General features: G+C 40.7%; 1 protein-coding gene across 1 annotated transcript in view; it reads left to right on the forward strand.

Annotated features, from left to right (window-relative positions):
* Window positions 1-297: 297 nt before the first annotated feature.
* Window positions 298-15,215, forward strand: part of HELB (DNA helicase B) — a 48,071-nt gene continuing 33,153 nt past the window's right edge. The window contains exons 1-5 of the mRNA XM_043965658.1: window positions 298-542; window positions 3,384-3,779; window positions 4,798-4,970; window positions 10,711-11,592; window positions 13,007-13,190. Of these exons, the coding sequence (XP_043821593.1) occupies window positions 365-542; window positions 3,384-3,779; window positions 4,798-4,970; window positions 10,711-11,592; window positions 13,007-13,190 (1,813 nt within the window). The 5' untranslated portion in view covers window positions 298-364. The remainder of the gene's footprint in view (window positions 543-3,383; window positions 3,780-4,797; window positions 4,971-10,710; window positions 11,593-13,006; window positions 13,191-15,215) is intronic.

Genomic DNA, 15,215 nt, shown 5'->3' on the forward strand with positions numbered 1-15,215 from the left:
TCGGGATTTCCCCCCCCCCCCCCCCCCCCCCCCCCCCCGCGGCGGAGCCTGAAGGTTCTAGGAATTGTCGCGGGAGGGCGCATCTTAGTGGAGGAAAGCACTGACCACGTGATCCTAGAGACCTCAAACCCCGAGGCTCTCGCAGAGCCCGGGGAAGGGGGGAGAAGGGAAGAGGAAAGATTGAGCCCTCCAGCTACCTTTTCTAAGAAGGCGTGGCCAATGCGCGCTCTCTGATTGGCTGGGTGGCTCGGCGCCTTCGCGGATTGGTTGGATTTCTCAGCGTCTAGGCATGCGCCGCAGGTGTTTCGGTTCGGGCGCCTAGAGCTTGGGGTAGCCGGTATCTCTTGCCTTCGCGACCCCGACGATGGGGGACCTGCGGATATTGTGCGGCACTTTGTTGCCGGACAAAAGCCTGCAGGTGATGGACGAAGACGAGGAGGCGGTCTTGGTGGAGGACGAGGAGGACGAGCCGCTCTTCGTGGACGCGGAGGAGCTGTGTAATGGAGGGGTGAGGTCGGGCGCCCTCCCCGCGCTCTGTCCGGGTAAAGCAGACAGGAAAGACCCCCGAGGACCCGGGCCTGAAAGACGAGGGGCGGCGGGGGGTAGAGCGCCTAGTAGGGAACCTTAGCTCCCATGACGTGTGTCTCCGAATGACCATGACCCTTGTCCAGTCTGGGCCTCACTTTCCTCATGTGTAAATCAAGGGGGCCCGGAATGGATGGTCTCTGAGCTCTCTTCCAGCTTTGGAGCTATGAGCCTCTGAAATGTGTTTTCGAATCTCACTTTGCCCCATCCAGCTGATAATCTTACACCCTGGGCTAGTGAGGCCCCTCATTTTTGTGAAATAGTGTAAATAACTGCCATTGAAGGATGAAGCATTTATTATGCGTCTGCTGTGTGCGCTTAATACATAACAGGTCCAGGTGGGGGGACATGGGTATGAGGATGACTGCCACAGTGTAGGCCGCTTGGTGAAGAGATGGCCAGAAGTGCCCCTAGAAAGGACTTGTCAATTGTCGGCCCTATATGGTCTTGAAAATTCTCCATTCCCAGGCCACCTTTCCCATAGACAGGGTGTCCCAAAGACAGTGCAATTTAAAGCTACTGCACCATGACTTTTTTTTTTCCTTGCAAGGCAATGAGGGTTAAGTGACTTGCCCAGGGTCACACAGCTAGTAAGTATCATGTGTCTGAGGCTGGATTTGAACTCAGGTCCTCCTGAATCCAGGGCCAGTTCTCTATACACTATGCCACCTAGCTGCCCCCATGTACCATGACTTTTGAAACCTTCTGCCTGTTTTGTTTCTGTTGGACTATAAGTTCCTTGAGGGATGGGAATGTCTCCCTTTTTTTCCCTCTCCCTAGTGCATAATAAGTAAGGTTCCTGTCTTTTAATAGTATGCCATTTAGGGGGCGGCTAGATGGTGCAGTGGATAAAGCACCAGCACTGAATTCAGGAGGACCTGAGTTCAAATCTGGCCTCAGACACTTGACACTTACTAGCTGTGTGACCCTGGGCAAGTCACTTAACCCCAATTGCCCTGCAAAAAAACCAAAACAAAAAAACAGTAAGCCATTTGACAAATGATTTTAACTCATCCAGCCATCCATTCCTTCATTCACTCATAGGTAATCACTCCCTGATTAGCTTAAAAAGGAATGAAAATGAAATAAAGGCATGACCATTGTCAGTGTCTCATAGGGTGGATCCCTGTGGAATTGGAAAGAACCTTAAAGGTCTCATCTTGATGGAGGAGGCTGAAAGAGTTAACAGATCAACTAAGGCTTGAATTCTTTTCTTTTCTTTTTTTTTTTTTTCAGGGCAATGGGGGTTAAGTGACTTGCCCAAGGTCACACAGCTAGTAAGTGTCAAGTGTCTGAGGCCGGATTTGAACTCAGGAACTCCTGAACCGAGGGCCTGTGCTTTATCCACTGCGCCACCTAGCCGCCCCTAAGCCTTGAATTCTTAACAATAATAGCTAAAAGGGTTAACAGAGAAACTAAGATCTAAGGTTTTATCAACAGTAACCAGAGGGATGGAGTTATTATCAACAGAAGCTTAGGGAAGGTAACCAGGGACCATTAACCATTAGTAGCTATTAATATTTCTAAATGACAGGAAACAGAAACTGTACCTAGAAACCAGATCTTTAAGATAAAGAGATATCATTAACAGAGAGACCCTCTGGCTCTGATAAGTTTAAGCATGTCTTTATGAACATTCGAAGAAGGAACTAATGTGTACTTAGGTTCACCTTAAGATGTTTAAGCCCCCAAAACACATCCCTAGTGAGTATGTGTCTTGGAGGATGTCTTAGGACCACCGAATTCCAAAATAGGATATGAACTTTCCACGAGGAGGAGATTAGGACAATGAGGAAATAACCCAAATTTCTCACTATAAATATAACCATTTCCATCTCCCAAACTGAGACACGTTTCTCCTTGGTGTTCTCCCTGTGGTCATCACAGTCTGATAATAAAACTGGAAACTGAGTCACTGAGTCTTGTAATTCTTTGGGATGCCTCACGTTCAATTTAATCAATTAAATCCATCCCCACTTCAATCTAACCTCATTTACAGATGAGGAAATAGACCCAGAGAAGTTTAAGTAATTTGGGCTCTTGCCCAAGGACCTTCGAATCAGTTTTGTGTAGTAGATGAGGGCCTCGGTTTGAATCTCAGAACTGTTGTTTTGGGCTCTGGCTTTACACAAAGCAATAAACATTTCTTCTAGCGTGTGTGTTCTAGCTACTGTGCTAGGCCCAGAGGATAGGAAGATGAAAAGAAATGGTTTGGGCCTTCAAGAAGTTTAGATTCTGTGGCAGAAAGCCATGAGTATCCTTAGAAATGGGCAGTTCGGTAGAGCAGAGTTGAGAGTAGGGGGCCTGGAGTCAGAAAGGCCCAAGTTCAAATCCACCCAACAAACACTAGCTGTGTGACCCTGGGTCACGATTTTTACCATATTTGCTTTAGTTCCTCAATCTGTAAAATGAGCTGGAGAAGGAAATGGCAAACTACCAGTATTTTTTTTTTGGTGGGGCAATGAGGATTAAGTGACTTGCTCAGGGTCACACAGCTAGTAAGTGTCAAGTGTCTGAGGTCAGATTTGAACTCAGGTCCTCCTGAATCCAGGGTCGGTGCTTTATCCACTGTGCCACCTAGCTGCCCCACCGACTAATTTTTTATGTTGTTCTTTTATTGTATATAATTCCCTGGACCTTAAAGTTCATTGCATTGAAATTTACAAAGTCAATTAAAAAAATAACATTAGCATCTGAGGAATATATGGTATGTGTGTATGGGTGGGTATATGTATGTATGTATATGACTTAAATTAGCTATTAACAAATCTTACTCATATTTGTTGTTATTTTAAAAGTCATAATTGAAGATGAAAACACCACAAAGGGGATTCAAGTATTTGGACGGTTTCCATTGGTTGGTCCTTGGTGGAAAGTTAAAGTAAAAGTAAAACTTGTAGGAGCTCGGTACATTGCCCTTGGATTACCGTCTTACTTTTTACAGACAGACTTATCAGTCAGTCGAAGAGATATTTGTTCACTTTTTCTTAAGGCCTGTGAAGTTCAAGATGATTTTAGAGAGGACTTTTTAAAGTGGGTACATGAAAAATCAAGTTTTCGCAACTTGAGCTTTGCAAATCTTCAAGAAGCACTCGAAGATTTTGAAGAAGGATGGCAAAAAGAGTCTTCAGGGAGCAAAAATGGAAGTTCTTCACAGGAGAAAAAAAATCAAAGTTTATTGAATAAAAATTCAAGTAAGTATAAATTTAACATCAGATTCAAGTTGGACCATTACAGTAACTGAAGACTAGAATGTTTCAGCTTTTATTAGCATAATCTAAAACACAGAATTCCTTTTGGAAGGACAGCGTGTATAAATTAGTGTGTGGTTTTTTTTTTAATAGGGGCAAATTGGGGGGAGGGGGGAGTGGGGAATCTGCCTGACATGGGATGTGATCCAGTTGGAAAAGAGTATAGTTATGTGAAAAGGGAAAATAAATTTAAATGGAAAATGGATGTAGTTAAATGTAATAAATATGGCCTCATTACAGTGAAACTTCATAACCAAAAACCATTTAGTTAGCAACATCAACTATATGGAGCCAAGAAATAATCAAGAAAGACTATTCATCAGTCCAAGTTGATGATAAAAGGTCATGTATATATTTAAAATAATTTTTAGATGAATTTTTTTATCTTTGTAGAGTTAAATGCCCAAAAATCTGATAGAAATTCTGTTTGAATCTTTTGAAGGAATTAATTGCATATGGGTCTTGGCTCCCCTCAATATTGAGGGAAAAGTAGAAAGGGAAAAATCTCTAAAAAATAAATTTTTATTATTTTTTTTTTTTTTGGTGAGGCAGTTGGGGTTAAGTGACTTGCCCAGGGTCACACAGCTCGTAAGTTTCAAGTGTTTGAGGCTGGATTTGAACTCAGGTCCTCCTGAATCCAGGGCCAGTGCTCTATCCACTGCGCCACCTAGCTGCCCCAAATTTGTTGTTTTTTTTTTTTTTTAGTGCAATTTGGTTTGTGTACAGAATGAAAGCTTGGAATTTTCAGGTGACCAAAATGTGAACAATATTACTTCTAAAGCAAGTCCACTGTTATCTTTAGCAGTCTTTTCTTTAGTTTTGATTTCTTCATCTGGCTGTATAAAACAATCCTTTATGTTATTTTTTTTGGTACAAATGATGTCCATTGCAGAAAATTGTCCCTAACACCCTTGCTTTATGTCTTACTTTAACTGCTTTCTTTTCTTTTGGTCTCATATAGCTGTTTTAAAAACTGTAATGAGAGCTTTGAAGTTTCCAAGAATAATGGAATTCATTCCAGTCCTTCTGCCTCGACATTTTCACAGTCTTCTGAACTCAGAACATCCTGAGAGCCTGTTCAGAGACTTGGAAGAGATCCTAAATACCTGTCCATGGAAACTTGGCTTTAGTAGAGTAAGTAGAATACAAACCTTGGGTGGCTGGGCTAATTCCTGTGATAATCTTTATACCTCTTAAACCTGGGTCAAGATTTGTCAGTGTTGTGTAAAGAGCCAGGAACATTTTTTCTTTGTTTCATAGATGGCCAAGATAGGTTTATCCCTTAACAGCCAGTCTACTAGCCTCCTTCTGTTTTACTAGGTTATTCTTCAGGTAACACACTTCATCTGTCACTTGTACCATACCCAAAACCTTTCCAACAAGTTATGACCTGCTATACTGGAACCCTGTTGATATAGTTTTTTGTGAATGATAATAATGGCGTTTATATAGTACCTTGAAGTTTGTAATGTACTTTAATTATATTCTTATTTGATCCTCTTACAGTGCTGTGAGGTAGATGTTATTTTTATGTTCATTTTACAGATGAGCAAACTGAGGCAGAACGAGGTTAAGTCAACAAGCATTTAGTAAAAAAACATTTACTAAGTGCCTTCTGTGTGCCATAGCACTGAGCCACTTGCTGGACTTGGCTAGGGTCACATAGATAATAAGTATCTTAGGTAGGGTTTGAATTTATTCAGTTCTTCCTGACTCCAAGTCCAGTATTCTATCCCCTGTTTCCAGCCACCTTCCCAGGTCATATCTCTGACACAGTGGAACACTGATCATTGAAATTCCTTGCCCTTGCCTCAGTATCAGCTCATCTTTTTCTATCACAAATTTCCCTGATTTTCTCCTTTAAAGTTGTTCATTGGTTAAGTGTTGCAATCTTTTCACAACCAATATCCTCTGTTCCATTGCCCTATGTGTGATACTCATTTTAAATTCTCTGGCAACTGTAACATTCTATCCTACTGGTACAATACTGGTAGTAAAATGATACATTCTGCAATCATGCTGTTTGACTAGTCCCAACAATATTTTGTTATATTTTTTTAAGGTAAGCTAAAATAACCAAGATTATAATTTGTGTAGCTATGTAAATGAAAAAGGCAAGGGAAATGCAATTTGGGGAGAATATGGAGAGAGGAAAGAATCACTAGGAACAAGGTGAGAGCAAGGTGGGAAAATCTAGAGAGGTCTGGTCCACTAAAGGGTGAGTGGGGTTGTAGACTATCTAGGAATGGATAGTCTGTTTTGATGAGAGTGAGGCAGTGTGGTTATAATGAAAGGAGCCCTGGGCCCTCAGCCGGAAAGACGTAGACAACCTAGACAGATCATTTACCTCTCTATGCATGGAAGGCACTTCTTTGCCTTATAGAATTCCTGTCTTCTTTCAAGAGGCCTCTGGGCAACGTGATAATGTTCCTGAATTTGACATTCCGTTCTTTCCACCAGCCAGTGCTCTCTTTCCCAAATTATTTTGAAGTAAAAGACTTTGTATTTATTTTGTATTCACCTGTTGTGTTATGTGCATGTATATATTAAAAACACTTGTCTCTCTCCGTCAATCGTAAGCTTCCTTTGAGAAGTGATTGTTTCATTCTTCATATTTATATTCCCCATGCTCAGCATAGTGCCTGTCACCTAGTAGCTGCTTAAAAAATATTTGTTGATTGGGGCTAATAAGTAGAACCTACCCAATATAACCCTGAAGGACTTATGAAAATGGCAACCCATCTACCGAGAAAGAAGTGATAGTATCTGAAAATAGATGGAAACACATTTTTTTCTTTTTTTCTTTTCTTTTCTTTTCTTTTCTTTTTTTCTTTCTTTCTTTCTTTTTTTTTTGGTGAGGCAATTGGGGTTGGGTGGCTTGCCAGGGGTTGCACAGCTGGTGGGTGTTGGGTGTCTGGGGCCGGATTTGGGCTCGGGTGCTCCTGGTTCCAGGGCCGGTGCTCTGTCCACTGTGTCACTTAGCTGCCCCTGGAAACACATTTAAAAAAATTTTTTTTTCTCTTTGACAGTTCCTCAGTCTGAAGTTTGGGGAGTTTTTTTGGACTGTTTTCTCTCACAACCCAGCTAATGTGAGAATGTTTTCCATGACTACTCATGTATAACTTATTTTGAAATGCTTGAATTCTAGTGGGTGGGGGGTGGGAATGGAGGAGGAAGAGAAGTTGGAACACAATTAAAAAAAATTGATGTTAAAATTTGTTTTTACATATATTTTGGAAAATAAAATTCTATTCAATCAAGAAAAAAAATAAATAGAACCTACCCATAACCTACCCAAGTAGAACCTACTTGGCAAAACTTAAATTGACATATAAGTGTCATCTATTATTGTAGCTTGAGTATGTAAAGGGGAATAAAGTGTAAAAACATAGAAAAGAGCCATGTTATGAAGAACTTTGAATGACAGAGGAATTTATATTTGATCTGGATGTAAAAGAGCCAGTGGAGCTTATTGAGTAGGGGAATGACATGGTCAGTTCTGTACTTTAGGAAGATTAATTTGACAACTGAGTGGAGCATGGGCTGGAGTAGGGAGACATTTGAGGCAGGGAGACCAATCAAAAGGCTGTTGTAGAAGTCTGGGTGAGAGGGGACAGCTAGGTGTCGCAATGGATAAAGCACTGGCCCTGGATTCAAGAGGACCTGAGTTCAAATGCGGCCTCAGACACTTAACACTTACTAGCTGTGTGACCCTGGGCAAGTCACTTCACCCTCATTGCCCTGCAAAAAAAAAAAAAAAAGGAAAGAAAGAAAAAAGAAATCTGGGTGAGAGGTGTGAGGGCTTGACACTCCATGGTGGCTACATAAGTGGAGACAAGGAAATGTTTAGGAAAGATACTGCAAAGGTAGAAACAATGAGTTTTGGTGATGGGATGCAGAGTGAGGGAAAAAGCAGTTGGAGATGTAGTGAGGTTGTAGGCCTGAGTGGCTGGGAGGATTATCACCAAAGAGAGACTATAGAGAGAAAAGTGAAGGGAATGCAGGACAGAGCCTTGGGGGACACTCATAATAAATGGACACAACAGGGATGAAGAACCAGTCAAGGAAGGTGAGGAGGGATCGACTGGTCTTATTTGTTGTCTTTCTCTTTATGTTACTGCAAGAACAAGTTTGAATTTATAGGGCTGATTTCATTTTTCCCCTACTTAAAACCCATTAGTACAGGGATTCTTAATTTTCATATTGTCATGGACCCCTTTGGTACTCTAGTAAACCCTTTTTAGTTAGTCAGCAAGCATTTATTAAGAACCCTCTATGCCAAGCACTGTGCAAAACTCCAGGGGTGCAAAAAAAGGCAAAAGACTTTCTGTCCTCAATCTTAAGGAGGTTACAATCTAATGGGGGACAAATACCTGTGCAGACACCTGGATACAAACAAGACTTATGCAGGGTAAAGCAGGGTAATCTCAAATGAAGGCAGTATAGCTTTGAGGAAGGGGACTTGGAAAGGCGAAGAGGTGAGTCTTAGCCAGAGAAGCTAGGAGATGGAAATGAGGAGGGAGGGAGTTCCAAGCATAGGGAACAGCTAGTGAAAATGAAGAGTTGGGAGAGGGAATGTCTTGTGTGAGGAGCAAAAAGGAGGGGATTACATATTACATGGAGGGGAGGAAAATATAAGAAGACTAGAAAGGCAGGAAGGGCCTGGTTATGAAGGACTTCAAAAGACCAGTAGAGGATTTTATATAGTTGATCTTGGAGACCAATGGAGTTGATTATGTAGGAGGGTGACGGGGGCAAACCAGCCCAGTGGGATAATCTGATAGCTGAATGGAAGATGGATAGCTTGGGGGGAGACTTGAGGTAGGGAGACTAGCCAGAAGGTTACTAGAGTAGTCCAGGTATTAGGTAATGAGAGCTTGCAGAGGCTGGTAGCAATGTCAGAGGAAGGAAGGGCGTGTATTAGGAAGGCAGGAACAGTGGGGCTTTGCAACTGATTGGATCGGGGAGGAGTTGAAGAGAGTGAGGAGTAAATGATGAAATCTAGGTTGCAAGCCTAGACCATCATTCTGAAAAAAATATTTTAAAATGCATAAAATAAAATTATAATACGATTAAGATGTTTGTGGGCAGGGGCAGTTCATGGAACTCTGTTTTAGTGGTTCTTGTCCATATTGTCTAAGAAATAAAATACACACTTAGCCTCATTCTGACTCCATCCAACCTATTTTTGTAGCCTTATTTCAGTCCTTTCTTTTTTGTGTCACTGCATTTGTATATGTAATCCTTCCTGTCTAAGATTTCCTATATGTACTTAAATCATTTTCTGACATCAACAAATTCAATCCCAGTTACATTCATTAAACATTTAATAGGTGTGAGACAATGTGGTTCTTGAACACGGAGTCCAGGGCAGGGCATGGGGGATGGGGGTTGGGGTGATGATTGGTGGTCATGGTCAACTGGTCTGCCACACATTCTGTTTCCTGTCTCTCCTTTGTTCCTCTTGCACAGCTGTCTTTAAAGGATTGTCTTAGATGTTCTTTAAAGTTCTATTGCATCTCTAAAACCTAAGGATCTATAATTTAAATGATCTCTGGGAACAATTTATCAGTAATCCATTTTGGAAAAGTGAAAAAAAAATTGTTTCCTATAAATATAAGAACAGATCCACCATCAAACACCTTGGAATATATGTATCATTTCTCTTTATATTGTTACCTTTAATTTTTTGTTTTGTTTTGTTTGTTTTGCGGGGCATTGGGGGTTAAGTGACTTGCCCAGGGTCATACAGCTAGTGTCAAGTGTCTGAGGCCAGATTTGAACTCAGGTCTTCATGAATCCGGGGCTGGTGCTTTATCCACTGCACCATCTAGCTGCCTCCACCTTTAATTTTTAAAAGAAGGCTTTGTAAGCCAAACAGTCTTTGTCCCTCTGAAATGATGTTGGATATGGATTATAAGTTGATTGTAGGCATAAGAGCTCTGAGGTTTTTTTTCTGTTTGTTTTTGTTTTTTTACCAGGTAACTAAGGAACCTCTTATCCTCTCCTCTGTCACCAGTGGTGCTGCCTTTTATGTGGCTCTTTCCTAGCTGCTTCTCCTTCCCCCCTAAAAATAACGTTATCATCATAAGACATACAGATTTGGCAGATGTACCCTCTTTTTTACTAACACCTTGTAATACAGTTGCTAAAAGATTTGTTAGGTTTGGTGGGAGCAGCGTCTGCTAGTTTTTCCCTAAAAGCAAAGAAACCTTTCTTAAGACTTGATTAGACCACAGGACTAAGTCCAACTGTTGATGCAGATTCCTGATTGCATAAGTACCAAAGCCCAGCAGATGAGGAATTACACATTTCTGAGCTGGTGCTTACCACTGTAACAGATGTAGAGAGAGGGGAGCCGCATCCAGGTAAATCTGGGCTGGGTCCTGTCCATTCTTTTGTTCAATAACCTTTTTGTTAAATGTTTTACAGTCTCTTGAGTGTCTGATTTCATTCTGGTCCTGAGCTTTAGCCTTCACTGGTCTGAATCAGGCTTGCTTCAGATTCAGGGCGCTAGGGGGCAGCTAGGTGGCGCAGTGGATAAAGCACCGGCCCTGGAGTCAGGAGGACCTGAGTTCAAATCCAGCCTCAGACACTTGACACTTACTAGCTGTGTGACCCTGGGCAAGTCACTTAACCCCCATTGCCCGCCAAAAAAAAAACAAAACAAAAACAGATTTAGGGGGCTTTTCTGTGTATGTAAAATATGTAGAAAAGTGATATTTTAGATGAGTTTTCTTTTGTTAAACTTAGTATAAATGATGTTAATATCCCTTGATATGACTTATAGTTGTTTAAAATGAAATGGGTTTTATCATACTATGTTTTATAAAAGAACTTAAATTTTTATTTTGCTTTTATTTTTTCCCTAAAGATAACTTACAGAGAATTGAAGCTTATTGGGTGTGAAGCAACTTGGCTGGCATTTTGTCAATGTGAATTTCTTTTCCAAAAAATGAATAATTTGGAGAAGAATGCACTAATAACGTATAATGAACTGAAACAGATATGTAGAGAGTATGGACACACTTATGTTAAAGAAAGTGAATTAACCTCTAGGCTGTCTGAAAAGGTTTCATTTCAAGACGTTTGGTATTCTCTGAAGTTTTTGAAAGATAATGGGATAGTTTCAAATGAAAAAGAGTGTATCTTTCTCAGTGATCTTTATGAAGCTGAGAGAGATGTTGCCTCTTTGGTACATGACCTTATGACATCACCATCATGGAATTTAAAAGTGGATGTGAAAGAAGTTCTTGCTTCTATGGAGACTAGGAGATCTAAGTATACAGAAGAAGGTGATGCAATGAATATCAGCGAATCTCAGGAAGAAAAGTTAGAAAATGATGGTCGTGCTTTGGACATGCAGAGCCCTAGTAACCAAATTTCCCATGCAGATGAAAATGAAAGTAATTTTGAAATGCCAAACCAAGCACAACTGGACCAGGATCAGGTGGCTGCCCTGGAAATGATTTGTTCTAATGCAGTGACAGTTGTCAGTGGGAAAGGTGGCTGTGGAAAGACCACAATTGTAAGCCATCTCTTTAAGTATGTGGAGCAAATGGAAAAGACAGAAGTGTGGAAAGCTTGTGAAGACTTCGAGCAAGACCTAGATGCACCAGAAGAATGGAACACTTTTGTTGATCAAAGTGAATGGAATGATAATAAACGTATAGAAGTATTGTTCACAGCACCCACTGGTAAAGCTGCTAGTTTACTGAGAGAGAAGACTCGCCTTGCTGCTTATACATTACATCAGGTGAAAATTTTTCCTTTCTATAACAATATAAAAACTGCCTCATTAGGCGAAGCAAAATGGATTTAAAATAAATGGCTGTTCTTAGTTGTAATCAGTCGACTAGGATTTACCGAAGGGCTGTTATTTGTTTGGTAATGTGTGAGACTGAAGGAGACAGAAGTTTAAATCATGGGCTTTGTAAGAACTTTGGAGACAATCCACTAATACACTGGGCAATTATTCCAGTTGTTGATGAAATGGATTTTTTTGGTCATAGATTTGAGTGTGATCTAGAATTAGAATCAGGAATTTAAATTTGGAAGAGACATTAAATTGAGAACGTTGGACTAAATGATCTATAGGATGAGGAAGTTAAGTATTTAGGGAAGAAGGAAGAGAAGTCAGCCCTTTGAGAGTGAGTTGGGATTTGGGTAGATGAAGGCGAAGAGAGAGTATTTCAGGTTAGAGTGAGAGAAATAGTGGCAGGTTTCAAGGATCTGTGGATGGATCTGCTGGCATTTCTTTTTTTTTTTTAATCAATGACTCAGATGGTGACATTCTTGGCTAAACACTTGAAGTTGGGAGAAGGAGACCTAACATATGTCTTGTTAGAGTCAGGGCCTAAAATGATTTTACCAAGCTAGAATTATGGGTTAAAACTAATAAGATGAATTATAACGGGCCAATGTTCATTTCTACACTTGGGTTAAATATAAAATTAGCTCCACAGGATGATAGAGGCATAGTTAGGCAATTGTTCACATGAAAAAGATCTGAGTGTTTTTTAGTAGATTGAAAATTCATTGTGAATCATTAGCATAATATGATTGTCAAAAAGCCCCCAATGTCATCTTTGGCTGCCTTCATAGAGGCATAGTATCCAGAATGCTGGTGGTTCGTGTATTTTGATTTGATTAGATTACTTCTGGCAAATTGTGTACAGCTCTGGGGGCCACATTTTAGAAAGACCATTGCCTAGCTGTATTCAGATGAAAGATATCAGGAAAGGGAGAGGAGTGGGAGCCATGTTTATGAAGTTTATCAGATGAAAGAACAGGGATAAAGTTAGAGAAGACTTTGGGGGGACCACAATAACATGCATGCTATGAGAATCATATCGAGATTTGTCGTTTAGAGGGAGTCTGCTTGTTCAGCTTAACCCCAACAGGGCAGCACTAGTAGCAATGGGTAGAAGTTGTAGAGAGGCAGATGCTAGTTTGATGTAGAGAAAAAATTCCTGATAAGGATGTACAAATGTGAAGTGGTCTGGTTTCCCCTAGGTAGGTAGCGAGTTCCCCATCGCAAGGAGTCTTCACATAGGGGCGAGATGACATGGAGCAATATTTGCTGTTAAGGTTGGATTAGATGACCTGAGGTCCCTTTTAACTGATATTTTATCATTTGTTAAATTTGGCCTTGTGTGCTTCTTTTGTAGATAAAGTACAGCTTCTATTCATGGCAGAGACCAAAGGAGAAAAAGAAGGACAAATATCCGTGGAAATTTTCTTCAGTGAGAGTTCTGGTTGTGGATGAAGGGAGCTTAGTCTGCATAGCAGTCTTCAGATCAATTGTAAATTTGTTGCGTAAACATGCCAAACTTGTGAAGCTGGTTATTCTTGGTAAGTGAAAAATGGTTAGAGTCTGAAATGTACTTTTAAATTAGTTGTAGTTTTGTAAGTTGGCTACTTTGCAGTACTCTGAATAATTCTAGTCCATCTGAAAAATGGGAAGCTACTAGTATGCCAGGGCCACGCCCAGAAGGCACAATGCAAGTGGAGGCTCTGGGGGGATCATGTGATAGCCAGATTGGTTGATACAATATGGTGACCCTTTATTGAGTTTCTACTATCTACAAAATGTCATTCTATTAGATGCTAAAGAAGTTACAGTGATAAATAAGGCATGATACCTGCCTTCTAGAAGGTGTGGATAGGCTAGGCAGAGGGGAGGCACTGTGGTGGGAAGAGCAGGCCTGGGCTTGAATCCTAGTTCGGGTACTACTGTATGTGTGACTGTGGGCAAGTCATTGCCTTATCCAACCTCATTTTCCTTATCTGTAAAATGAAGGGTTTGGACTTTAGCGTAAAATGTATGATCTCATGAAACTTGTAGTGTGAAAAATGGTTTGAGGGGTACAAAATGCTGTAATATCTCATTGTTATAATAGTTCTTAGAGTGGTTTGATGGTTTGGGACCTAGTGAGTCTGTGTAGATGAAGATGATATTTGAGATGGCTTCCGAAATAAGATTTTAAGTAGAGGAGATTTGGGCAGGGGTTGAGGTGATTTAGGGACCTATTCTAGGCATAGGGAAGAGTTGGAGCAGTGACATGGAGGCAAGATAATATGAGGTAGGGTTAGGAAATAACAAGTAGATAAGATCAGTTGAACTAAAGGGTACATGAATGGGGGTAGTTTGTGTTACAGAAGAAAAGGGTGTCCTCTGCTTCCTTGAGTAGGAAGATTGTGGGGGCTGAGTTAGTTCCTTATTTAGAATAAACTCCATGGAGAGAGAACTAACCTTAGCTATGTTTCTATTCCTCTTTCCCATGGGCACTGAAGTGGCTTCTTCTCTAATTGACTTTACAATCTGTCTTCCACCTACCCCCGTATTTCACCTCATCCCCATCCCATAGTTATCATTCTTTTCCTTTTTCTGCCTTGGTGAGTCAATATTTTTTTTTTCTTGGGATGGTGTACTGAGTCACTACCATGAGCAGGCCTGGCAAGATTCAGTCCTCTACCATACTTTGAATTATAAGCCTGTGAGATTATTTTTGTGGGGTGGGCTGGTTGTGGAAAGAATGAGTGGGATCTTCAGTTATTTCAGTTCTTTGATGTTGTTCCAAGAGGCTTTTACTTTCTGGGGTGTTTCTATTGTGTTATCTTTTTGATTTAGCTGTTATTACTATGAATTTGATGCATATATCCTAAAAGAAAGAAATCTGGCTTGTGGAATTTGGAAAATAATTAGTCTACTACTCCATCATCTTGCCATTCGTATGACTGCCTCTGATCTAGGCCAGGCCTAGATTAGGTCCATGAATGATTCAACTTTAGAAGTTAAAATGCAGTGAGGTATTCATGGATTATAAAATGCAATAAACAATAATTTTACTAATAACAAAGTTAAAAGGATTTGACTTCTAAAGCTACAAGGATATAAAATGTCATTGCCCTTCACTTCTATAGTTACTGTGGTAACCAGTCACTCTAGGTCAGGAACTCAGGAATGACTTGCAGGCAGTAGAAACTCAAGTATAATCACTGACCCCAGTTTCCACTTGACTATTTCTGTGTCTGTGATAACAAGGAGGCCAAAAGACCTCTATCTCATCACCATCAAATACTAACCCAACACATGCTTCTAGAGCCTCCTCCAGATCCTGTAGCAAGATGGAAGGGGAAGGGAGGTTGAGGGGCAAGAGTAAAAAGGAAAAGTGTAGGTATGGTTTTGCCCTCAGTATTTCTGCTCCTTTCAACAAATGGCACCGGAGCCCTATTTGTAGACCACAGTACTGCTCTTGCCACATCTTTTGGCTTCTGAGAAGACACTTCTGATGTCCCCCCCCCCCCTCCACCCCCATCTGTTTCTCTTGTTGATTCATTTTCCTTTTATTGGTAATTCTTAAAGTTATGTCCTTT

The sequence above is a fragment of the Dromiciops gliroides genome, chromosome 5, assembly GCF_019393635.1.
Source record: "Dromiciops gliroides isolate mDroGli1 chromosome 5, mDroGli1.pri, whole genome shotgun sequence".
Lineage (NCBI taxonomy): Eukaryota > Metazoa > Chordata > Mammalia > Microbiotheria > Microbiotheriidae > Dromiciops > Dromiciops gliroides.